At 35.2% G+C, this 25,618-nt stretch overlaps 1 protein-coding gene across 1 annotated transcript; it reads left to right on the forward strand.

The window, feature by feature from the left end:
* The first annotated feature begins 1,253 nt into the window (after positions 1–1,253).
* On the forward strand, positions 1,254–25,618 carry AADAC (arylacetamide deacetylase). The gene is made up of 5 exons (XM_047693374.1): positions 1,254–1,391; positions 11,971–12,193; positions 14,487–14,556; positions 16,013–16,184; positions 25,022–25,618. Exons 1-5 carry the CDS (start codon positions 1,254–1,256, stop codon positions 25,616–25,618), a joined length of 1,200 nt encoding a protein of 399 aa, XP_047549330.1.

Below are 25,618 nucleotides of genomic sequence, written 5' to 3' on the forward strand. Positions count from 1 at the left end.
AGTTAAGAATAAAGACCTCGGAGCCAGAGAATCTAGGCTAAAATAATAACTTTGGAAATATGTAATGATGTGACTCTGAGAAAGAAAGAAATCTTTCATACTGTTAGTTCTTACATTCCAGTGTCAATATGAGAACTAAGTGAAGCAATATATTTAATGAGGATTGCATCACACATTTTAAGTCATCATGAAATTTACTTGCTCCAAGAGAAGACAGTCATGGGATTTGAGCACTTAAACCCTTAGTTCCCTTAGCAATCCAAACTACTTATATTTTGTAATACTACCATTTTAAAAGATAGTTTCCAGGTCTTAAGGATCTTCTGTTTGGAAACGACATGTGACTTTCTATCAGCTCCCTTTTGCCAGCACTAGTTCCATGACCTCTTTTAACGTCAAGAGAAGGGATCTAAATATTACAAGTTCACATGGGTATTTAGTGAACAGTGAATGTCTCTGACACTGCTACCTGATTTTGTATGACATTGGCAAGTTGCTTAATCTTTTCCAATCTCAATTATTTATCTGTTATTTGAAGACTGCAACAAGTGAGTGTTTCACATAGACTTATGGAGGAGATTATATTGGCTTCACTCCATACTATTGAAAGAGCTTGTACAGCTTCTGAACTTTCCTCTGCCCCAGATTCTCTCTCTCTCATGTGACAAAAATACTTTGGAATTAAATAAGATTTCATTGTTTTAGTACACTTTCTTGGATCAGAATGAGCATGCAAAAACTGTTAGTTCTCTCCATGATTATTGTGTAATTTTAAAATAATTGATCATGGATAAGTTCAATCGTAACAAGATAATAAAAGTAATATAAAATATTTACGACCATATTTATCTTACTTTATAAAAGCTCTCAATACTCTTAAAATATTTGTTTGTTCTCTGGCACTGAGATTTGTTATTTGAAGCATATACTGAGTTTCTGTATTTTATTGTGGCCTTTTCTTTAAGAGTTAAAGTATTCTTAACGTAGTAAGTGCACAAAAAAATGTTTGTTCATGGACTGCCTGGCAACAAAATAAGGCTGTTGGTTATGACAAAATTTGGAGACAAAGCTCTCTGTACTTTTACTGAGTTTAATTGTATCTGGACAGCCAATGAAATGACAGACTGAGGAGTAAAATCTGTGTTCAGGAAGTTAGATAATACTCTGTGATGGTGCCAAAACCCGGGTATAGGTGTCAGCAGCTGAAATTGTACTTAGTGTGTTGCCAAGTCAAAAGAGCAGAAGGAAGCATCATGGGAAGAAAGATTCTTTTTCTTCTGATGGTGGGGGTCTTTGTCGCATACTATATTTATATACCTCTCCCAGATAATATTGAAGAGCCATGGAAACTACTGTGTGTGACCACATGTATGAAAACTGTAACAGATTTGGTAAGTATAGAATTGTATTGACTCTGAATATTTACTATTTTATTCAGGAGAATATAATTTTTGTATTATTGTTATTTTAAAGTTTCTACTGTCTTTGAAATTTTGTTCTTAAAGCTTGCTTGCAGATGTTGAAAGCTTTTTTTAAAAAAATATTTTAACTATTCCTTAATGCAGACCCCTAACAGATTGAGTATGGAGGAAGTAGTCAAGTAGCTTTAATTTTAAATATTAAAAAATAAAACATAATCTTTTAAATATTAAAAGACAGGAAGAAAAGTAAAAAGTCCTTTTCTGAGTTTCATGGCATGAATGTTGCCACAATGAAGCACTTTTTTTTTTTTTTTAAGTAAGAACTTCAGAGATGGTAGGATTGAACAACACAGTGAAGAATTACAGAATTTTTTCAATAATCTTGAATTCAGACATAAAAATGCATTCATGTTGAAATATTTTTAAACAAGTCAGCTGGTAAAAAGCCAAGGGAAACTGGATGCACCCGATTTCCAATTGTAAAAGGGTAAACTATTAAGGTGATAGGGCAACTGATTGACTGGCTGTCCCACTGTGTCCACGTTGTCTCTCAAAGACCTGTGCTTTATTCATAGTTTTGTTTTCTTTTATTATTTAGATTGATTATATGTGTATAAGTAGTTACATATACATATTGAAATACACATATGGTCCTCTTTGTATGTCTCTAAGATGATGTTACTTCTCTCCTAGTACTTTTTAATCTTTTCTGAATTTTTCATTCCTTTTTTTTTCTCATTTCTATCATATACAATACCTTGGGTTTCTTTGAATTTGCTGTTTATTTTTGAAATTATTTCTCTTTTTTTTTTTTTATTCCTTTTCTAATTTCTACCAGTACCAGTTTTCAGTCACTCCTTCCTTTTGAGTAGTGATCACCTCCAAATATCTGTCTGTATCTTCCATGGATATATGCATTTCTCCTTTGAGATATTTGTTGTGTTATTTTTAAAATCCATTCTGCAATATTATGTAATATATTTCACCCATTTTGCAGCAACTTGTTTCTAATCTGTTTTCTTCATTTACTTCATGTGTTGGAAACTGTTATTATTTTTCTTATAGTTCCTAGAACATTGCATTAATATCATATATCAACTTTTGTATTATTTCTATTTGACTGAATGTGTTTTCCTGGACAAACTATTATGAGAATGTCCTGAGGAATAGAGGTGGGTCAATATATTTTTTTTTCTTTCAGTTTTTGTGCTAAGTCACAAAATTACTACAATTTATACATATATATTTGTACTCTCAAGAATGAGTCTCACCAAAAAAAATGAATTTATTTACTAGATACATCAGATTACCTTATAATATGTCATCTTTCCAAACTTCTGTAAAATCCATCATACATTTATGAAGAAGCCAGTTTTTTGCCAGTCCTCCTTCCCTCCCCAAAATGAAAAAACCCAAAAGCTTCCTGCTTGAACTTAATGCCATCGGGTCCTATTTTGTGCTTTGTTGATCAATTTGACCATAAGAGAAAGAACAGTAATTTACACTTTTGTTAATTCAATGTTGAAGATAAATGGAAATCATGGAATAGCCTGTCAATTTGTAGCACAGCATTATCTCCTGGAATAGAAATATCAAATATAGTTAACTAAAATGCCAACTCTAATAGATTGCTCAGCATTACCTTGAAAGGACTAGAGGGTTGCATCTAGTCTTGCTAAGAAATAACATTATAGTCAAATAACATAACACTGTCAGACCCATCCTGGGTTTGGGATTATAACCATTTGTGAAAAGTGTTTTCTACCGCAATAGCAGAATGTAAGGTTTACCTTAGTTGCATTGAGACAAATTTTTTTTTTAAGATTTATTTATTTATTTATTTATTTGACAGACAGATCACAAGTAGGCAGAGAGGCAGGCAGAGAGAAAGAGAGGGAAGCAGACTCCCTGCTGAGCAGAGAGCCCGATGTGGGGCTCGATCCCAGGACCCTGGGATCATGACCTGAGCCGAAGGCAGAGGCTTTAACCCACTGAGCCACCCAGGCGCCCCGAGACAATATTTTTTTAGAATATGTAAAAATTGTTTTTTTTAAATCATTATGTTCGATTAGCCAACATATAGTACATCATTAATTTTTGATGTAGTGTTCAACAATTCATTAGTTGTGTATAACACTCAGTGCTCGTCACAATTTGAAGCTTCCTAGGTTTGAGGTCATTTTTAAAAATACTGATTTTATCATCTCTGTTTTTTGCTTACACGTGGCCCAGCTTACTTCTTTTCACTACTGTGACTTCAGAGATACACTGGTTGGCCTGTAAAGGGTGAATATATTGAGGAACAATAATCATTTTAGTTTTCAAACTGCCAAATACCTACACTTCCTATGCAAAACCCTAACTTGGGTGCAGCCAATCACCTAGGTAATGCTCAGAAATTCTATTTTATGATTTTTCATTTAGGGGCTAGATCTCTGTATGACAGATTAAGATATAAGAAATAATTTTGTCCATAAATTGTCCATATAAACTCCAGAATTGGTTGGAATTTTCCCTCTTTATTATTTGATATTTCAAATTTGCATAAAAAATTCCCTTTAGGGTATAGAGTTTGTATCCACTAAGCTATTGCTCTAATTCACCACAGTTCACTAAAGGAAAGACAATTAAAGAAACTGTAAAATTGTTGTAATTCAATTCGGAGTCCAGGGACACTGGACATTATTTTTAACACACTGGCAACTTCTTGGTCTTTTGTTATGTATTTATTACACTTCCTAGTAGGATCCAAAAGTTTGTGAGATTATAAAATCATATTTCAAAATTTTATACTTAGTATTGTTTACACATGTTACAATTACTATTTTCGTAACTTAATTCTTATTTTTAACTTGTATGACATAGACCATTTTCTATCATTTAAAAAATATTTGAAATAAACAGTCTCATTCTTTGAAGATAAACTATTTGAGTCCAGTGATTTATGTTTTTAAAGAGGACCTTATATTTTCTGTACTTAACTTTGATTTAAACTAGAGTGCAAACTGAATTAGCATATTTAGATGCAATTACTTCTATGACACCTACTTTTTTTTTAAAGATTGTATTTATTTATTTGAGAGAGAGACAGTGAGAGAGAGCTTGAGAGGGGAGAAGGTCAGAGGGAGAAGCAGACTCCCCGTGGAGCTGGGAGCCTGATAAGGGACTCGATCCCGGGAATCTGGGATCATGACCTGAGCCACACAGGTGCCCCATGACACCTACTTTATGTCATAGGGTGTAGAAATTTTAAATTTTAAATTTGTTCAAATGAAGTAAATAAATGCTTCTGATCTGACTATTACATTTCTATGTTGACATTTAAAATTAGCAGTTCTGATATTTATGCAGTTTCTTTAAACATTTTTGTTAATTGGTTGGAGTGCTTGTACAAAAATCATACCCAGCAGAAACATGGAGGATATTATTTAACACTCTATAAAAATAATGTAGAAATAAAGAGGACAGAAGACGGTCTGCTGCACATAGGAGTCTCCACCCTTTGTGTAATTGCAGGAGCAGGTAGGGGACGTCCATGTGTTGGGGGCATGGTCAGCATATGTGGAGCTGTCTGTGTGGGGAGTATCCCAGAATATGGAGGAGACATGGAGCATACTCATAGTTAGAATAATCGATCTCCCAAACCCTGTCAGGCACGGACTAAGCATTTGCAGTTTACTCTTTATGAAGTTCTACCCTTCTGGCTACAATTGTAACATGAGGGCAAGTCATTTCTTGGAAGTGTGTACTTTTTGTGAGTCTAACAACTGACATCTCTTTGGGACAGTTGCTGGACACCAGTAAGGTGATAGTTGAACACACACCCAGGTGTAGCATGAGTAGGTTGGGAAATGCAGCTAGCCATGGGATACATCAATTCACTAGACCCTGGGCCAGGTCCAAGGTGACCAGAGAGGTTTCTGTCTAGTCTCTCAGAGGCATGTAATGATGGTCATGAAGGGATGGCATATTGGTTAGTCAGGAGTGACACCTGGCTCCAGAGTAAGACCTGGGCTTGAATTCCACATCCAACTCTTATTGTCTGCATGGACATGAACAGATCTTTTAAGGTCTCCCACCATAATGTACTCAACTGAAAATCTGGAAATATATTACTACATACTAGGTTTTAGTAAGAATTGAATGGGTCCAAGCACAAATCTGGCAAAAATTAAAAACAATAGGTATAGTTGTTATTTATATCTATCTCCATAAAACTGCCTGTTTTATCACTGTATGTTTGTAAATTTTTTAAAGGTTTTATTTATTTATTTAACACAGAGAGAGAGAGAGAGCACAGGCAGGGGGAGTGGCAAGCAGAGGGAGAGGGAGAAGCAGGCTCCCTGCTCAACAGGGAGCATGATGTATCGATACAGGGCTCAATCCCAGGACCCTGGGATCATGACCTGAGCCAAAAGCAGATACTTAACAAACTAAGCCACCCAGATACCCCTGGATGTTTGTAATTTTAAAGCCAGATACAATTTTATGAAAAAAATTTTCCAGCTGAACGTTAGTAATACTAAATAAAGTACATATTAAAAATCATGTTCAAGTCAAATTTTTGTAAAAATACCTATAAGTTTTATAGAGATAGATACAGACATAGATATGGATATGCATATAAATGCATATTTGGACTTGGGTTAGACATAGATTTTTTTAAAGATTTTATTTATTTATTGACAGAGAAATCACAAGTAGGCAGAGAAGCAGGCAGAGAGAGATGGGGAAGCAGGCTCCCAGCTGAGCAGAAAGCCCAGTGCGAGACTCGATCCCAGGACACCATGACCCTGACACCATGACCTGAGCTGAAGGCAGAGGCTTTAACCCACTGAGCCACCCAGGAGCCCCATGCATACATATTTCACAATGCCTACAATTTAAATATTTAATTTTTATAATTTCTTTGATCACTATATTTAATGATACACATATATGATATATATCATTTATTTTGTTGTTAGCTAGTTAGAACATAATAAACTGCTTGCTAGTACTCTTATAAATATAAGAGTAGACCACTGTGTTCTGAAAACAGCTCCCCATAATGCAATCTCAACAGGGCTTCCCAGTATAAGTCAATGTCATTTAAACTGTAAAGCCTAAGAAGGTTAGTTAGCTTCTAGATAACTTCTAGGTTTTTGTAAACACTTTTTCACTCTTTTTCTTCAGGCTTTTGATCAAATTGTCTTCCCTCTCTTACTAAACCTAAAAATTCTGAACACTCATAATTTGCAGATTTAACACATCAAAAGCACCCATCAGACACAGTCTTGATATTGGTCAGTTAGAATTGATCCCCTTCCTCTTCCTACCTCACTACCCTATTCAAGATCTTTCTTCATTCTGCCTTTTATTACAGGTTATTGATGTGAATGTTCACTTTTACTGATAATCTGTGAAGGTTGAAAATTCTCTTGGGATGCCTTGGTGGCTCAGTCGGTTAAGCATCTGTCTTCAATTCAGGTCATGATCCCAGGGTCCTGGGATTGAGTCCCACATTGGGCTTCTTGCTCAGCAGGGAGCCTGCTTCTCCCTTTCCCTCTTCCTCCCTCTCCTTCTGCCTGCTACTCCCCTTGCTCTGATAAATGAATAAAATCTTAAAAAAAAAAAAGAAATTTCTATCCCAGGTATCTTGCGTCAATATACTTTCTAGCACTGTGCTTTGCATACACTGAACATGCAGTATATTTTGTGAAGTCATATTACATTTACTCGCACTGAAGAAGCTTGCACTCCAGGGACTCCCTTGATGTGGTCCTGAGTCTCTGCACAGACTTTGCTGCTATACTGACTCCTCTCTGCTTCCTTCCCTAAGGGATCCCAGGGAGATTATTACCCCCAGAACTTTTAAAGGGGACTCCCCTTGATGAATTTGTCAATCCAATAAACACTCAGGTTTGAAGTAATGTTTTTTAAGGATTTTATTTATTTATTCATAAGAGACAGAGAGAGAGAGGCAGAGGGAGAAGCAGACTCCCTGAGCCTGATGCGGGACTCAATCCCAGGACCCTGGGATCATGACCTTAGCAGAAAGCAGATGTTTAACTGACTGTACATCTCAAGTGCCCTAGAAGTGAATTTGATGTATTTTTTCTTAAAACCCAGGAATGCTGCAGGAAGTACAGTTTGAGAGCTCAATTAGGAATCTATAAAAAATGGGAAACTTTAAAAATGAACAACAAAAAGAGAGAGTAAAGTGGTAGATTTCACGATAGCTGAAATGTGAAAGTATGGTTATTTTAATGACTATTTTTCTGATGCCCGTTTTATTTTGGTGAATCTGGAGTCTTTGAAACATACAGAGATGAACTATGTATAAAGGAAGAAATTAGATGTACAGTTACTGCAATTGGAGTGAAAGAAGGAGTATGAGAGCATAGAAAAGTCCCAAGTCCTAAAGTAAATCTGAACATAAAGGAAACAGACTTTGCCGCATATGTGTGTGTGATATATATATATACTTATATATATGTTTGTGTGTTTGTGGTATATTTATACTCATAGATGTACTCATGTACACAGCCATATAAATATGCTGATATATAAACATATACCACATATATGATTAAATACAAATATATTTCTATTTTAGTAATATACAGACCTTAAGTACAGGCAAGCATGAGAAAGTTAAGGGACTAAAGTGGTGCAGATGACTAGGGAAGGAGTAAGGCATTCTCATTGGGAATTTGTACGATGTGTCACCAGTGCCTAAAAGCAAGCCAGGGTCATTATTGCAGTAAGTGCAAAAGGATTAGGAATGGATATTCTCAAAAACATAAATTCCTGAACTCCTAACAAGATTTGCCACAACCTCCCTACCACACCCCTAGTTACCCCAGACCCTTTACTCACCCTTGGTTCTGCTCTGGAACAGAGCAGTTTGCAGTGCCTCCTGGACCTGATGCAGAGACTCTCTTGTCTTTAGTTTCCACTAAAATCCAGCAGGCTGAGTATTAGACTTACTTGATAAATAATTGGGAGTACTTTGTTACCTTAATCTGAAATGAGTCACCGAGCATTTTACCACTGTTTTAGTGGTGAGGGTACAAATAGAGCAACTTTCTTTCACTTCGGAGATAATATCCAAGAAGTCTCAGACTTCTGAACACCTAGAGACCAAAGTAGCAAGTCCTTAAATTTTCATGAGGTTTACTGTGTATCCTTTGTAACATATATGGTTTACCAAGGCATGCATAGTATTTGCTATTTCCCAGTCACCAGATTTATAATATTGAAAACACAGTGTTGTGGATCAGTATGATGTCCTGTGACATATAGAGATAGTAGAAATCCATGTAGATCAGATTATGTGGGGAGCAGGAGAGTTCTTATAGACTTGCAGCAAGATAGTGATGGTGTACTGCTTTCCTTGCTAACTGGTAGAGGAAATAGGCTCAAATGAATAGCTGTGTTCTAGAAGCCAGAAGCTGTGTTGATTTGTTCCATTAAAGAGATATCTGCAATAATAGCTGCAATCGAAGTTATGACCTGCTTAAGTTTAACATAATTCTTTCTCAAATATTCATCTGTCCTCTATATAAATCATATAGTTGATACACTCTTTAACAAAACAAAAGTAGACCCTAGTTAAACTGGTAAGGTCAGATTTTAATCAGTAATAAGTTACTGCAACAGAGAAGAGGGTCAGGATTATTTGAACGCAACTTCAGTTTGTACAGAGGTGAATGGATATATTTTTTTAAGATTTTATTTATTTATTTGACAGAGAGAGATCACAAGTAGACAGAGAGGCAGGTAGAAAGAGAGAGGGAAGCAGGCTCCCCGCTGAGCAGAGAGCCCGATGCGGGACTCAATCCCAGGACCCTGAGATCATGACCTGAGCCGAAGTCAGCGGCTTAACCCATTGAGCCACCCAGGTGCCCGAGAATGGATATTTTTAAGGGAGAATGGGAGTAGGGAAGGGAGCAAGGGAGGACTCAGGAGTTGAAAAATGAGAAGTGACAAGGGGTTGATTATTTTACATGCATTTAGACGCACTGGCAATTATAGAAGTTTGGATTCTATTCTCTCAGTTCTTCCTAATGATTACATTCCCAAGGAATGGCTTTCAGGTCCTTGAGAAAGACACTCTCAAATTGTAGAAGATACATATACATTTCAAAGAAGCAGGGAAAGAATTCACCATTGTAAACCTTTGTTTTAGCAAGTACTCTGCAAAAGGATGATGGGGCCTTATCTGTCAAGTGTTGGCTAGGACAAGCAGTATGTTTTTGCCATGGCATTGAGCTTTCTTAGGCAGGCCTTTAAGGAGATCTAGGGTCACCCTAGGGATGGACCTTGAGCTTGACCTTTTTAGTATTTTACACATGCTAACATGGGGAAACAGGTGGATGAAGTCATTTGTGCTGAATGTCTGTAGTTTTTATAGGACAAGGTTGAGGCCCAGTTGAGAAGGGGACTCAGAGGGGTCTGGCTAGTGTTTAGTCTTGCAACAGAAATTATCACCTCTAAATTTTTCAAATCTTTTGATTGTGGCACAAATCTTTGTGATTCCCTGGGATTTATTATTGCTTTTGTTTTATTATTTCAATAGAAATGAGCAGTTTCAGGTGTTTCTACATGGCCCTAAATTCCATAATACCTCTTGACTAATGCAGTAAGGAGCTCAAGTAAGGACACTGTCAGTGGCCAAGTATGTCTATATTAACTATTCATTGAGAGAAACTGGGGAAATAAACACAGCTATAATATTTACACCCTTGGACCCATTTTAATTGAGAATCCGTCTAGAACACTATTTCATACTTGATACCCTTCAGCTTCCACTCTGCTTGATGGCCATGGTGGCTCCAGAGTTTCTAGGAATTAATACCATTTCAGAAGGAGTGCCTAGTATTCTCTTTCCAAAGTCTGGGTATTCTCCTTTCCCTCAATATTAACTTATCCAAACCAAAGGTCTTGGTTCTCTTGGGGAATAGTAGGAGGCAGATGTATAGGGCATATTTCTAATAGTTTTGCAAGGGTGCCCCTGAGGGCACCTTGCCTTTCCTCCATTCTGGGAGTCTGAGTCTGTGAAGTGTCTCAACTCTGGAAATTGGGTCAGAAACCATAACAATACAGATAAAGTCAGACTTCAGTCAAGTGCTCTACCATTGTTTTCAGACATGATTATTTTATTGCTACAGTGATCTCTAAGATTGTTTCACTTTACCACCACTGTTCATTTCATAACTACAGAAGCCTTCTATCTGATAGTTTATCACTGCTACTTGGCCTATAACTTTGGGATTCCATCCTCCCTATTGAAATCAGAAGGTCCATGTCAATGGTACAATCTTCCACTGTCCTTTCTGGATAGTAGATGATTATCATTGCAAGTATTTTTACTAAGATAATAGAGTTCCATTCTTTATATATAGATTATCTTCTGGACTTGGCTGAAATATACAGTGTGGTGGTGGGTTATAGGCTTCAATAATAAATTATATCCAATATTACTGTTTCCCTAAGGCTTTGGCTTTCTTCCCTTATAATATCTGGGAAATTCAGCATCTCATTTTCCTTAAATTCTTCTACTGTGGCATGGAAAGCCACATGTCTGTCAATGTCCATATCAATATCCATAGGGGCTCAGAGAAAATAATGGCTTTTTCTTTATTTCTGCCCTCCCATTCTTAGAGGAGTGCCTTTGTGGCATAATTTAATCTGGCACGGAGTTCTGGGAAATTATTTCTCTGACCTGCTTTTCAGCAACCATGTGGGAATGACTCAGTATTGAAAACAGATAATTTTGCTTATTCCTTTTGTACCCATTTTACCTTTGTATAATGGAAAAGAGGTTGACCCCACTATTTGATTGATCACCACATTTCCAATTTAAGATTAGAAAATTAGTTGTTTTGATTCTTGAATTCTAACATTATAGATCCTTTGAGGTTTGGTTCACACTCACCTCTTGAGGTCCCTTTTCTTTTATGCATCCTTGTGTGGACTTGACTTCATAGCTTTACTAAGCTACCTGCAATTCTGCGATGGTGGTAGGAGTGTCCCTGTGTCTTTAACCTTAGCCTAAAGGGAGATTTCCTCCTTTGTTTGGCAAAACTCTTGCATATCAAAGTTCAGTACTCATAACAGAGTTCACCTACTATTTGAAAACTTCTCCCCAGGTCTCATGTCCAGGCAACTAGTTTATCTTCCTATTGACCTTTGCCAAAGTTCATTGCACATGTCTATGAGACATGCAATCATGTTGCTTTATAACTGCCTGTATAACCCCTTCTCCCACTTGACTCTGAGCTTATTTAGAGTAGGGAACTCACCCTGCTTGTCTTTGTATTCAAGGTAGGAAGCATAGGATGTGCCAAGTTGTAATACCTCAGTAATTTCTTAATGTTTTTTTTTTTCTGAGGCAACAATTGTGGTAAAAAGTCTGAACCTCCGGTATTTCTAACTGTGTCATTCAGATTCACCTGTGACAACCCAACACAGGACCGTTGGGAGCATACAGCATACTTCTATGTTCATAAACAACATTGACATTTGATATTTGTAACCTGTTGTACCTTCCCCTTTCTTATAGATTGTGTTTGCTGAGCTATTGGGAATCAGCCATTTCATAAATATTGCAATGTTCTTTGTGGGCCTTCAAGAAGTCCCACCCACATCTGATGAAAATGTCACGGTGATGGAGACGACTTTCAACAACACTCCTGTCCGTGTATATGTGCCAAAACAAAAGCCAGAGAAACTAAGAAGGGGCTTATTTTATGTTCATGGTGGTGGTTGGTCTTTGGGGAGTGCTGGTATGTATCCTTTGTTGAAAATCTTAATTTATCCTAAAGTGTATATCTTATTAAGATTTTGACTTCAACATATCAAGAAGATATATCTGTTAAACATCCCAGAAAATATAACACTTAAGCTCTCTGAAAATCATTTCTTTGGAGCTATGTTAGTTTAAAGGAATAATTTCAGATCTCTTTCTGAAAGGGAATAATGCTTTGCTACAGCAAATCTCAGGTCCTAAGAAAAAGCGTTTCGTGAACTTAGACACTTACTATTTAGCTTGTTAATTGCAGAAATGATAGAATGTTGTACTGAAAACTAAAATGAAGTACATGGAATAGTGGATGAGAAATGAGGAAATAGAGATGATGACTCTAGTCTTTCATTCAGCTTAGATAAGAAAGAAATAAGAAAGGTGCTAGATGGAAAAGAAGCCCACAGTTGAGTAAGGACATTTTATCTTTATTTTATATAAAAATATATATACATATATATTTTAGTTTATTTTGTGCATTTTAATGTTTATATAAATATATGAAATACATAATATTTTAATGTATATGTTACTATATAATGTAAAATTTCATATTTTATTTATGTATAATATTTTTGTATTATATGCATTTTATATTTATATATAAGAGAGCTATGAACATGTTTATAAACTGAAGATAAAGATGGCAGTTAATAGAAATATGATGGAAAAATAAGTGGTAGCTGGAGGATGGACTGAGGTTTGCCTCATCTAAGGGATATGAGAAGAAATTGGGTTTAATGCAGAAGAGAAGTATTAGCAACACATAGGAGGAGAAACACACTTTCTCTATGACAGGAGAAAAAGAGGTGTTGATGAGTATTGATGTAGATTAGAAATGTAAATCAGAGCAGAAATGGGTGTGATCGTGTCTATCATCTTCTATAAATACAGGCAGTAAAATCATTAACTGGTGTTGAAGTGAGGATTCTAAGGCAAAATCTGACTATGCTATGCCCTAGTTCATTTTCATGAGTCCCTGCTGCCCAAAGTACTTCTTTAAAAGTCCTTTCATCAAAGAACTGTAAAGAATGGGAGTATGCTTACTAATATAGAGGAATTAAATAAGAATAAGCCCTGAAACAAAATGATATTTTCCTGATCCTTCTTATTTTTATATTAAAAAGACATTAAAATTTATGTTCTAATCCAAAATATAAGAATGACTTTCTACTTATTTATTTATTTTTAGGATTTTATTTATTTATTTGACAGAGAGAGAGAGAGATCACAAGTAAGTAGAGAGGCAGGCAGAAAGCCGGAAGCAGGCTCCCTGCTGAGCAGAGAGCCAGACATGGGACTCAATCCCAGAACCCCAAGATCATCACTGAGCCAAAGTCAGAAGCTCAACCCACTGAGCCACCTAGGCACCCCAAGAATGACTTTTTAAAGTAAATGTTTGATAAAAACTTAAAACTTCGTGTGTATTTGATGTTTTAGGAATATTCAGCACCTGACTTTGGAATCAGTTCAAGATAATATCTACTCTTCTTTTCATGGCCCACATGATTTAATGTTTGTGACAACTACATATTCTGATACTTCCCTCATAGCACTTTATATTTCTCCCTCCTCTCATTACTGGCAAATTCTGTTTCATCTTCTCACAATTTTCTTATCTGCAAAAGGGAGCACTTACCCAAGTCCTATAGCAAACATGTGTAACTCATCCCCACTCCACACATGTGGCCAAACCCTGACCCCCAGCCCCCAAAACATGGTTTTTTCTTATCTGCCTAGAAAATGTGAATATATAAATCAGGTTTTAGCTTTCCCTACTTTATCTTTTCTATCTTTCTCTGGCTGTTTTGATAAAGTCAAGTGCTATTTCCATACAACACTTTCTGTACCTCCACCCCAAGTAAAACAATCATATTTTGCATTACTGTTTTCTGCTTATATGCCTGCCCCTCGCTACCTCTGTTCCTAGTAGATTGTGATTTATTGAAAGTCAGGGAGTTAATATGTATGTGTTTATTCTTTCAACACCTAATGCCTGCTGAATGAAGGGAGAAGAGAATAATCTAGAAAAAAATGAATTTGGTTTAAATTATCTGGTGTGGAAATGGGGACAAGGAAGGACAAGAAATCTGACAATACATATGTAAAAGGATCACTGAGCAGAAGAATTCATATTCTATAGCTATGATGAAATATTAGAAAAGTTTTTCCCAGAACATTTCGGTGAAGAAAAAGGTATAGGGATAAGATTTCTATTGATGGAAACACTCATCAATTCAGTTGTCAGTTTCTGATTTTAGTTTCTTTTATTTCAGCTTTGTTTAGTTATGACTTCCTGTCAAGACGGACAGCTGATAGACTTGATGCGGTTGTCATTTCAGCCAAGTAAGAGCACTGTTAATTTGTCTAAATTTTGGCCGGATGCTTTGTACAGTAAGATGTTCTCAACTGTCTTGGTTGTTCCTTGGTTATACTGGAAGTGTTTCAAATGAAATTGAGAGGGTGAGAATAGAGAGAGTGATCTTGACATGACCAGAAAAGAGTCAGAGTGAAAAGAGTTGTATGGTTAGGTCAAGTGGGGATCAAAAACAGGAAATCAAAAAATTGATACAATAAAATTAAACTACTGCATCTTAGGGACAAATGACCTCTGCTGGATTTCTAGCATATTTCTTTTTCTTTTCTTTCTTTCTTTCTTTCTTTCTTTCTTTCTTTCTTTCTTTCTTTTTTTTTTTTTTTTTTAGGAGACTGCACGTAGGGCTTAAACTCACGACCTTGATATCCAGAGTCAGAGGCTTAACTGACTGAGCCACCCAGGCACCCCTAGCCTACTCTTAATTAGAAAAGTGAGTAAAATGAAGGCTTCGGGGTCAGAGAATCAGGTTCAAAGCCTGGTTCTAGGATTAATTGGATGACTTTGTGGCAGCTAAATATCATTTTAGCTCAGTTTTCTCAGATGTATGTTGGGAGTCATATAATATTTTCTATATCATAGAGTTATTTTAAAGATTAGGTAATAATGGTTAAGCAGCTGCCTTCGGCTCAGGTCATGATCCCAGCGTCCTGGGATCGAGTCCCGCATCGGGCTCCTTGCTCGTCAGGGAACCTGCTTCTCCCTCTGCCTCTGCCTGCCATTCTGTCTGCCTGTGCTCGCTCTCTCTCCCTCGCTCTCTCTGACAAATAAATAAATAAAATCTTAAAGATTAGGTAATAAAATGCATTTCAAGTAATTAATAAAGTGTATTTCATGGTACAATCCTTCATTAAATGAAATTAATCACCAAATAACATACGGGAATACAGGCAAAATCTATTCTCAAAAAAACATTTTAGATCAATAATTAATAATAGAAAACAAACCCAATGGGGATAAATAGAAAAATGAAGAAACATTGAAAAAAACCCTGTAATAGTGACTGAGTGCCAACTTGATTATTAGATTAAGCTGGAATAGTATAATTCCTAAGCTTTGTTTGCTATTTATTGGTCAGTAATAAAGCATAGTAATTACAAAGAAGGTAACATTCTGGTAAAAGTTTATTTAAAAGAAATGATCACCTGTTTTTTTTGGTTTTTGTTTTTTGTTTTTCCCTTAAGTTTAATCCAAGTTTTGCATTCAAGCCTAATGGGAAAAATGTAAAAAATTGTTAGAGCTTTCATATCAACATTATCATAGGAATAAAGTTTGTCTTTGGATTCATAAAGACCCCAAATGCCAGGTTTGCTAAAGAAAATTTTTTTACTTTTGATTTTTGGGTTAGAGTATGCCTCCTCCTCTACACAGATACACGTTCTTTAAGGAAAATAATTGACTTAAAGATCATTATTATTCTGTTCACAGCTACAGACTAGCACCTAAATATCACTTTCCAAATCAGTTTGAAGATGTATATAATGCATTAAAGTGGTTCTTGAGCCAAGATGTTCTTGATAAATATGGTGTAGATCCTGAAAGGATTGGTATTTCTGGAGACAGCGCTGGAGGGAACTTAGTGGCAGCGGTGACTCAACAGGTACGTTGCTTAGGTTCGCTTCTTTTAAAAAATATTTTGCACTTAAATATCAATTTCAAACATTAACATATCAAAGCAGTTATGTTAATATGTTAGAAATTAAAGATACATAGAGATAAATATTAGGGAACATTTATATTCTGAGTGCTTTTATTCCTATCTTCTGCCAGATTTTTAAAAAATGTTTATTTATTTATTTATTTGAGAGAGAGAGAGAGAGAGCATGTGGGATGTAAGGACAGAGGGAGAGGGAGAGAGACTCTTAAGCAGACTCTCCCCTGAGTGCAGAGCCTGATGTGGGACTTGATCTCACAATCCTGATATCACAACCCTGAGATCACAACCTGAGCCACAACCAAGAGTTTCACACTTAAATGATTGTGCCATCCAGGTCCGCTACCTTCTGCTAGATTTTTTTTTAAATAAAATGATAAAATGCTCTTTAAAGATCATTGGTTTAAACATAATTTATATGGTCATATAAGTGTCACATTCTTTCATTTTATTAGGGCTGGTATTTCTAAAATCAATCAATGATACCAGTCACCATAGCTACAGAATCAGATTATTCCAGTATCCTTCATGGAGCATACTAAAACTTGAATGAAAACTGGTTATCAGAGTTCTTAATTTGCCTATAGACAAAAAATTTTAATAGGTTTACTTGCAGAAGGAATTATAATTTTCAGAAATTAGCCATCACTATTTCTATGACATTTAGCTAAAACTGGGCATCTATTAGCTATCATTTTAAAGTGACACAAAATCATACTTAGTCCAATAGTGAGTAAAACTATTTTTGATGCAGTTATCTGACTTAAGAAATAAATCAGGCCCTGGTGGCTTAAGAGCAGTGTTCCTGTATGAAAAAAGAATTGTTTGTAGATTTACAAATGAATGTCTGCATTTCAGTAATTAACTCTAGTCATAAATATTGCACACAAATTTATTATGCAATCAAACAAAATTTGCTGTTGATTTTGTTGGTTATATTATTCATTTTTATGTGTATTTTAAAGTATATCAATTTTGGCTATTGGTACCTTCAGAATAACCTTCTCATGATTTGTAGCCAAAGGAAAGATATAAATTTTATGATTTGTTATAAATACACTGCAGAACAGATATCTGCTACTTCCCAGAAATTAACTTCTGTATTGTCCACTCACTGTCACTCTGAGAGGCATCTTGAGGCAGTACAAAGGGCATATCAGCAGACATTGATTTTTGGAGCTAAAGAAATGTCCAAATCTGTGACCTTGGGCAAGGCACCTAATCTTTTCAAGCATCAATTTCTTTTTACTGTGTAGCATAATGAACCCTTCCTCTTATGGAGTTTAGATTCTATAGGGGTGAAACAATGAATTCTGACCCATAATTATTAAAAATCTGGTTAAAATATCTTATACTATTCTGGAGAGCATTAAACTGCTAATAAGATATGAAGTTTCTCAGCCAAAAATTTTTTAAGGATGCAAAATAACAAACAAACACAAAGATAAGCCTAGTACTCGAAGTCCTCTCTGCTCTAATGGTATATGCCAATCAAAAGAAAACTGTTCAGCAAGATGAACTAGACAGTTGAAGTCAAGTTCCAGGACCCTCCAAAAATGGGGACAACTATGAAAAATGGGGACCTTTAAAGTGAGGCCCTGAATAGGTATGATCTCACTGTCAGGGTGAATGTGATGCAAAAAAAAAACCCTCAAGTGCATTTGGAGCCTTGCTTCACATCACCTGGATGGTATGGGGAAATCTCCCATACCTAAACTTAAATAAGTTGGTGTGAACAGTTGATATTCAAGTATACTTGACAGAAATGTATAAAAATCCTCCCTGGAAAAATATGGTACTTTATAGACTTAAAATGTTTACTGAAAATATTTTTGAAAACACTATCCAGCACAGAATAAAACAGGTCCAGACAAACAAGTAAATAAGAAACCATGAAGGAAAGCAAGCAGAATCAACAGACAACAGAAAGACACCTAACAAGATTCAGATACTCCAGTTATTAACCATAGAATATAAAATAATTATCCTAGTTTCTTCAATTAATTCACAACCATAATTGCAAATTTCAGCAGAAAAATAGTTTTGAAAAACAAATAAAAATTCTAAAACTAAAAAATGAATATCAAAATAAAAACTTTAGGAATTGTTGAAGTCATTTTACATAGCTGAAGAGATCATTTATAAGCTGAAAGATGGATCATATGAACCATGGATGACTATGAAAAATGAAGCATGGAAAACTCAAAAAAGATAGAAAATACAGAAGAGAATACAAGAAAATCCAATAGACTTTTTTTTTTAATTTTATTTTTTATAAACATATATTTTTATTCCCAGGGGTACAGGTCTGCGAATCGCCAGGTTTACACACTTCACAGCACTCACCATAGCACATACCTTCCCCAATATCCATAACCCCACCCCCCCTCTCCCAACCCCCTCCCCCCATCAACCCTCAGTTTGTTTTGTGAGATTAAGAGTCACTTATGGTTTGTCTCCCTCCCAATCCCATCTTGTTTCATTTACTCTTCTCCTACCCCCTTAACCCCCCATGTTGCATCTCCTCTCCCTCATATCAGGGAGATCATATGATAGTTGTCTTTCTCCGATTGACTTATTTCGCTAAGCATGATACCCTCTAGTTCCATCCACGTCATCGCAAATGGCAAGATTTCATTTCTTTTGATGGCTGCATAGTATTCCATTGTGTATATATACCACATCTTCTTTATCCATTCGTCTGTTGATGGACATCTAGGTTCTTTCCATAGTTTGACTATTGTAGACATTGCTGCTATAAACATTCGGGTGCACGTGCCCCTTCGGATCACTACGTTTGTATCTTTAGGGTAAATACCCAGCAGTGCAATTGCTGGGTCATAGGGTAGTTCTATTTTCAACATTTTGAGGAACCTCCATGCTGTTTTCCAGAGTGGTTGCACTAGCTTGCATTCCCACCAACAGTGTAGGAGGGTTCCCCTTTCTCCGCATCCTCGCCAGCATCTGTCATTTCCTCACTTGTTAATTTTAGCCATTCTGACTGGTGTGAGGTGATATCTCATGGTGGTTTTGATTTGTATTTCCCTGATGCCGAGTGATATGGAGCACTTTTTCATGTGTCTGTTGGCCATCTGGATGTCTTCTTTGCAGAAATGTCTGTTCATGTCCTCTGCCCATTTCTTGATTGGATTATTTGTTCTTTGGGTGTTGAGTTTGCTAAGTTCTTTATAGATTTTGGACACTAGCCCTTTATCTGATATGTCATTTGCAAATATCTTCTCCCATTCTGTCAGTTGTCTTTTGGTTTTGTTCACTGTTTCCTAGACTTTTAAATGTTATGCCAGAAGCAAAGGGGAAAGAATGGGACAAAGGAATACTTAAAAATATAATAGTAGGGAATTTTGCAGAACTGATGAAAGATATCAAGATACAGATAAAATAAGCTCCATGAACCTTAAACATACTTTTTTAAAAGATTAAAAATAAATAATTAGCTAGAGAGAAATCTACATATAGTTACAGCAAGGTGAAAGTGTAGACAACCAACGACACAAAAAGAAATAGAGGGGTGCCTGATGGTCTCAGTTGGTAAGGCATGCAACTCTTAATCTTGGGGTTGTGAGTACACTGGGGTAGAGATTACTTAATTTTTTTTTAAATATAAAAAAATGAAATAGAGGGAATCTGGAAAAAAAATTCCTTCATAGAAGTGCAAGTCACAATAATAGCTTACTTCTTAATAACAAGAATGCAATTTCTAAGTGGAATACTCTCAAAGTGTAGCAGTTTTTACTGTCAACCAAATCCTATGATGCACAAAATATTACTTATAAATAAAGGAGAAATAAAAGCATATTCAGATAAACCAAAACTCAGAAACTGCTGTAAATGGAACACACTAAAAGGTGGTTTAAATAAATCATTCAGACAGAATGAAAATGTAGATAAAAGTTTATGATACTAGAAGAAGCAAAGAACAAGAATATGGTAAGATGTGGGTAAATCTTAAATTTGGATACTTTAAAATAATAAGATATATAGAAATAAAGTATAAGAAAAACAAACCATAAATTCAAGAGTGGAGAGAAGGGCAGATTTTAAGTCTTATAAGCTCTTTTTATTATCTAAAAAGAAATAAAGGCTTAGAATTGGCCTTTGATAATTTCATTTGTTTTGGGGACATTGCAAATACACATTATAATTCTTAGGGTAATCATTCAAAGAATAAAAATATGGTATGACTTATAAACTGTGACGAGAAAAAAAAATAGAATAATTACAAAGTTAACCAATCTGAAAGAAGTAAAAAATAGAGAAAACAGAAAAAGGAGGAGTCACAAAATAAGTTGGATCAAAATCAACTATTTTATTAATTATAGTAAATGTTAGTGGTCTAAATAATCTGTTTTTAGGATCAAGATTGTCAGATTAGAAACACAGATAAGCAGAAAATTTGAAAGTAAATGGATGGAAAATGTATATCCTGAAATAACACCTAAAAGAATTGTGGGTAGGTTAAGAAGATCACATCATTACAGAAAAGGTTAAACCACCAGGAAAATATGACAACTCTAAATCTGTATGGATTTAATAACATGGCCTTAAATGTATGAAGAAGATATTAACAGAACTCCAGGAGAAAATACACATGTTCAAAACCATAATGAGAGATTTAACAGTACTTCTTTCAGTAATCAAGAAAGCAAGCAAGAATAATAATAAGGGTATGGAGAACTGGAATAATGATCAATACATTTAACTCAATGGACCTATAAAAAACAGGGAAACAAGCAAATACATGTGATCATTTTAAAAAATTGACAAAGTACTGGTCCAAAAAGCAAGTCTCAAAAAAAAATCACAGGATTTAAATCATGCAGTTGGACTCTTAACTGCAGTGCAATGATTGGGAAATCAATAGGAAAAAGGCAAGTAAGAAAATTGCCTTCTTTGTATGGAAATATAAAAAATACATTAGGCACCTAATAATAACCCATTACTTAATAGAATATATATCTTGTATACGTTTTCACATTTCGAATGATATTTTTAGGCTATTTTATTTCTTTAAAAGCATGGATTGGAAAGTAAGAAAGGCTGAAATAAGCATCTGACTCAAGAAAAAAATAGAAGGAAGATAATAGTGATGGAAAGAACAGAAATTATGACAAAAAGTTAATTTGTTAATTCTTTGAAAGTTCTAATAAAAATTTTAAATCTCTGGAAATACAAATGAAGAAGAACAAAATCAGGCATAAACAGTTAACAACAGGACTGAAAAAGGACAATACTGTAGACCCTTCAATATGAAAAAGAAGAAGCCTTTGATAAGTTAAGAATGAATATTGTAGTCTTTGAAGGAAATATTTTGAAAAACTTTGAAGTTAAAATATTTAATAATATTTAAATTGAATAGAAAAATTCCAAAAAATTTGTAACTTGCAAAGCAGACACAAGAGGAAATGAAAATCTGAGCAATTTTATAACCATTAAACAAATCAAATCAATAACAAAGAACAGTCCTGGTGAGAAATCTTGCCAGCAATTTACATCAAACATCAAAGAGAAATCACTTGAAATAAATGCAAAATATTACAGAGGATAGGAAAAAAATTGTGCACCCTTTAATTATTTTCAGAGAAGCACGATCTTTATGACCAATTTAACAAGAACAGTTTCAGGAAGGAAAAAAATGGGCCAATCATACTCAGAAAACTAAGGCATTAGTGTCATGAATAAAATATTAGAAAAATGTATATATACTATAACACATATATATGCACACACATATACATGTATGTATGTGTGTGTGTATATATATACTTCTTTATCCTTCATTCTATGGAATTCAATAGCGTGTATTTCTTTAAAATTGTACCATTTAATCAATGTAGTTTATGTCAATAATATATATACACACACACACATACATATAGCATGACCAAGTTGCTAATAATGCAAGGAAAAGCATATTTTATAAAAATAAGTGAATTTCACTACATTAATAGATAAAGGAAGTAGAATCATATATCATCTTACTAGATGGAGAAAAAGCATTTAGTAAAAATCACAATAGCAATATTGGTTCCGGGGCACCTGGGTGGCTCAGTGGGTTAAAGCCCCTGCCTTCGGCTAGGGTCATGATCTCGGGGTCCTGGGATCGAGCCCTGCATCGGGCTCTCTGCTCAGTGGGGAGCCTGCTTCCTCCTCTCTCTGCCTGTCTTTCTGCCTACTTGTGATCTCTGTCAAATAAACAAATAAAATCTTAAAAAAAACACAAAACAGTATTGGTTCCCTAGGAATAGATGGAACGTCCTTAACCAGATAAACTACATTGATTAAATGGTACAGTTTTAAAGAAATACACGCTATTGAATTCCATAGAATGAAGGATAAAGAGGAAGAGAGGTATGCAGTCCTACTGGGAAGGAAGAAGGATGTATGGTCAATTCAGGGTATATGGAAAACTCCCAACCCTTAAACATAGTTATATTTTATATTTCTGTTTTATGAAGTTCTGTACTTGATCTTATGTGTATTATATTTACCTGCAAAGACAGTTTTTTGTTTTGTTTTGTTTTAAAGATTTTATTTATTTATTTGTCAGAGAGAGAGAGAGAGAAAGAATGCACAAGCAGGCAGAGGCGGAGAGAGAAGCAGGCTCCCTGCTGAGCAAAGAGCCCAATGCGGGACTCGATCCCAGGATGCTGGGATCATAACCTGAGCCAAAGGCAGCAACTTAACCAACTGAGCCACCCAGGTGTCCCCAAAGACAGTTTTTTAAAATCCATATGTTTAAAGATTCTAGCTACCTATCAAGTTCAATTTATTGGTGAAATGTAAAATATTTTTGTATTTCTTCTTAACTCAATCTAAAATTGGCCACCTGTTAGCTACTTATTTAACTATTATCATACTTCCACTAATGAAAACAGTGTTCTTCATATTAGATATTGACCTAAATGGAATGTGGTAATCTTACATGAGACAAAACACTGAAATGATTATTTAAATTCAATATTTTCCCAACATGAAACAATTACTTTTACATAAAACAATATGGTAATGGAATTATAAATATTTTATTTTACTATCTAGATCTAATTACTAACCGTGCATTAAATGCAATGATATAAGTAAACAGTCCTGCCATTGACTTTTGCTAGTGTATGTGTGTGTGTGTGTGTGTGTGTAAAATGTCATCTGTATACCAAAGGAAAAAAAATGCCAGAGTGCTCTGTTTCTCCATTAAGTTTTTAAAAATAAGTTTTTAGAAATAGACTTCAATTTAGACATTATACTTTACTCAGAAACATCAGAGTTCATATGGCTTTAATAATTACTATTATTGGGGCACCTGGGTGGCTCAGTGGGTTAAAGCCTCTGCCTTCGGCTCAGGTCATGATCCCAGGGTCCTGGGATCGAGCCGCACATCGGGCTCTCTGCCCTGCAGGGAGCCTGCTTCCTTCTCTCTCTCTCTCTCTGCCTGCCTCTCTGCCTACTTGTGATCTCTGTCTGTCAAATAAATAAAATCTTTTAAAAAAATTACTATTATTAATAGTATATAATACTATTATATTACTAATATTAATAGTATGTAATAATTACTATTTGTGACCTATTCTAGCAGATCTCAAGTTTTTGCATGCATGAGAATAACGTGAGAAACTTGTTAAAACACAAATTGCTGATTCCTCCCCATCAGACTTAGTAAGTCTGGGTGAGGACCCAAGAATTTGAATTTCTAATAAATCCTTAGGTGATACAGATATTAGGGGTCCAGAGACCACACTTTGAGAAGTTAATTAGCACTGTTATTGAGCACTGGGTATTATGTAAGACTGATGAATCACAGACTTGTATCCCTGAAACAAATAATACATTATATGTTAATTATTTGAATTTAAATTTTAAAAAAGTTTAAAAAAAAGGTTAATTAACCTATGAGACACAGTAGGCCGTTTCAATGTTGCAAGACCAAGTAAATGTACATAAAAACTTCTGCTAAACTCTAATGCTCAGTAATCCTGGTCTGCAAATATTTCTGGTCGTGTATCCTATTAACAAAAATCTTCTAGTATACCCCAATATATGCATATTAGTTTACAGATAAATTTGTGTTAATGCACTAACGTAATTTGAATATTTAAAAAACATGAATGTTAAGATGAATTAGACTTTTGCCTGGGATTTGTCTGTTTAGTATCAAAGCCAAATTAGAATTCCTAGTTATGTGATCTTTCCTTTAAATGTTAATGCCCATTGATATAATGATAAACGTACCTAAATTTTTTATTCCAAAAAAAATGTTTCCTCTGATTGTCATTCCTAGTTGTCAGGGTAGATATTTTACTTTTTTTTTTTAAAGATTTTATTTATTTATTTGAGAGAGAATGAGTGAGAGAGAGTATGAGAGAGGAGAAGGTCGGAGGGAGAAGCAGACTCCCCAAGGAGCTTGGAGCCCGATGTGGGACTCGATCCTGGAAGTCCGGTATCATGACCTGAGCCGAAGGCAGTTGCTCAACCAACTGAGCCACCCAGGGGCCCTGATATTTTACTTTTTAATCATGGATTAGATGATCTCTTTCTCCATCCACAAGGAAAGTAGCACAAATCAGTTTATATTCATAAAATTTAAGTAAAGGCATATCTAAAATTCAATATAATATCAAAAATTAGAAATTTCTCTGAGATTTTTTTTGTTGTTTCTAATAATCTTTTTGAGATTCTGGATTTATTTAATATCAATCTATTGTTTTTAAATAAAAAATATCTTTTAAATGAAAATTACTATTTGAGTAATTTATTTAAATTATTTTCAGCTCACAGATGATCCAGATGTCAAGATCAAACTCAAGACCCAGTCTTTAATTTATCCTGCCCTTCAGACTCTTGATATGGATTTACCATCATATCGGGACTATTCACATTTTCCAACTCTGTCCAAATCAGTGACGGTCAGGTTGTGGAGTGAATACTTTACCATGGACAGATCACTTGAAAAAGCTATGCTCTTCAACCAACATGTACCAGTGGAATCAAGCCATCTGTTCAAATTTATTAATTGGAGTTCTCTGCTCCCTGAGAATTTTAAAAAAGGACACGTTTATAACAGTCCAACTTATGGTAGTTCTGAGCTGGTTAAAAAATATCCAGGGTTTCTAGATGTGAGGGCAGCCCCCTTGTTGGCTGATGACAATAAATTACGGAATTTACCATTGACCTGTGTCATCACCTGTCAATATGATGTCTTAAGAGATGATGGAATTATGTATGTCACCCGACTTAAGAATGCTGGAGTTCCAGTGACCCATAGCCACGTTGAAGATGGATTCCATGGAGCATTTTCCTATTATGGATTTAAAATTGCATATAGAATGGAAAATCAGTATATGAATTGGCTAAGTGAAAATCTATAG

Source organism: Lutra lutra, chromosome 1, assembly GCF_902655055.1.
Source record: "Lutra lutra chromosome 1, mLutLut1.2, whole genome shotgun sequence".
NCBI classification, from domain to species: domain Eukaryota; kingdom Metazoa; phylum Chordata; class Mammalia; order Carnivora; family Mustelidae; genus Lutra; species Lutra lutra.

Coding starts and splice junctions, on each gene's coding strand:
- AADAC (XM_047693374.1), top strand. CDS start 1,254: ATGGGAAGAAAGATTCTTTTTCTTCTGATGGTGGGGGTCTTTGTCGCA. Junction 14,557..16,012: donor GCGGTTGTCATTTCAGCCAA/GTAAGAGCACTG, acceptor TTCTGTTCACAG/CTACAGACTAGCACCTAAAT. Junction 16,185..25,021: donor TGGCAGCGGTGACTCAACAG/GTACGTTGCTTA, acceptor AATTATTTTCAG/CTCACAGATGATCCAGATGT.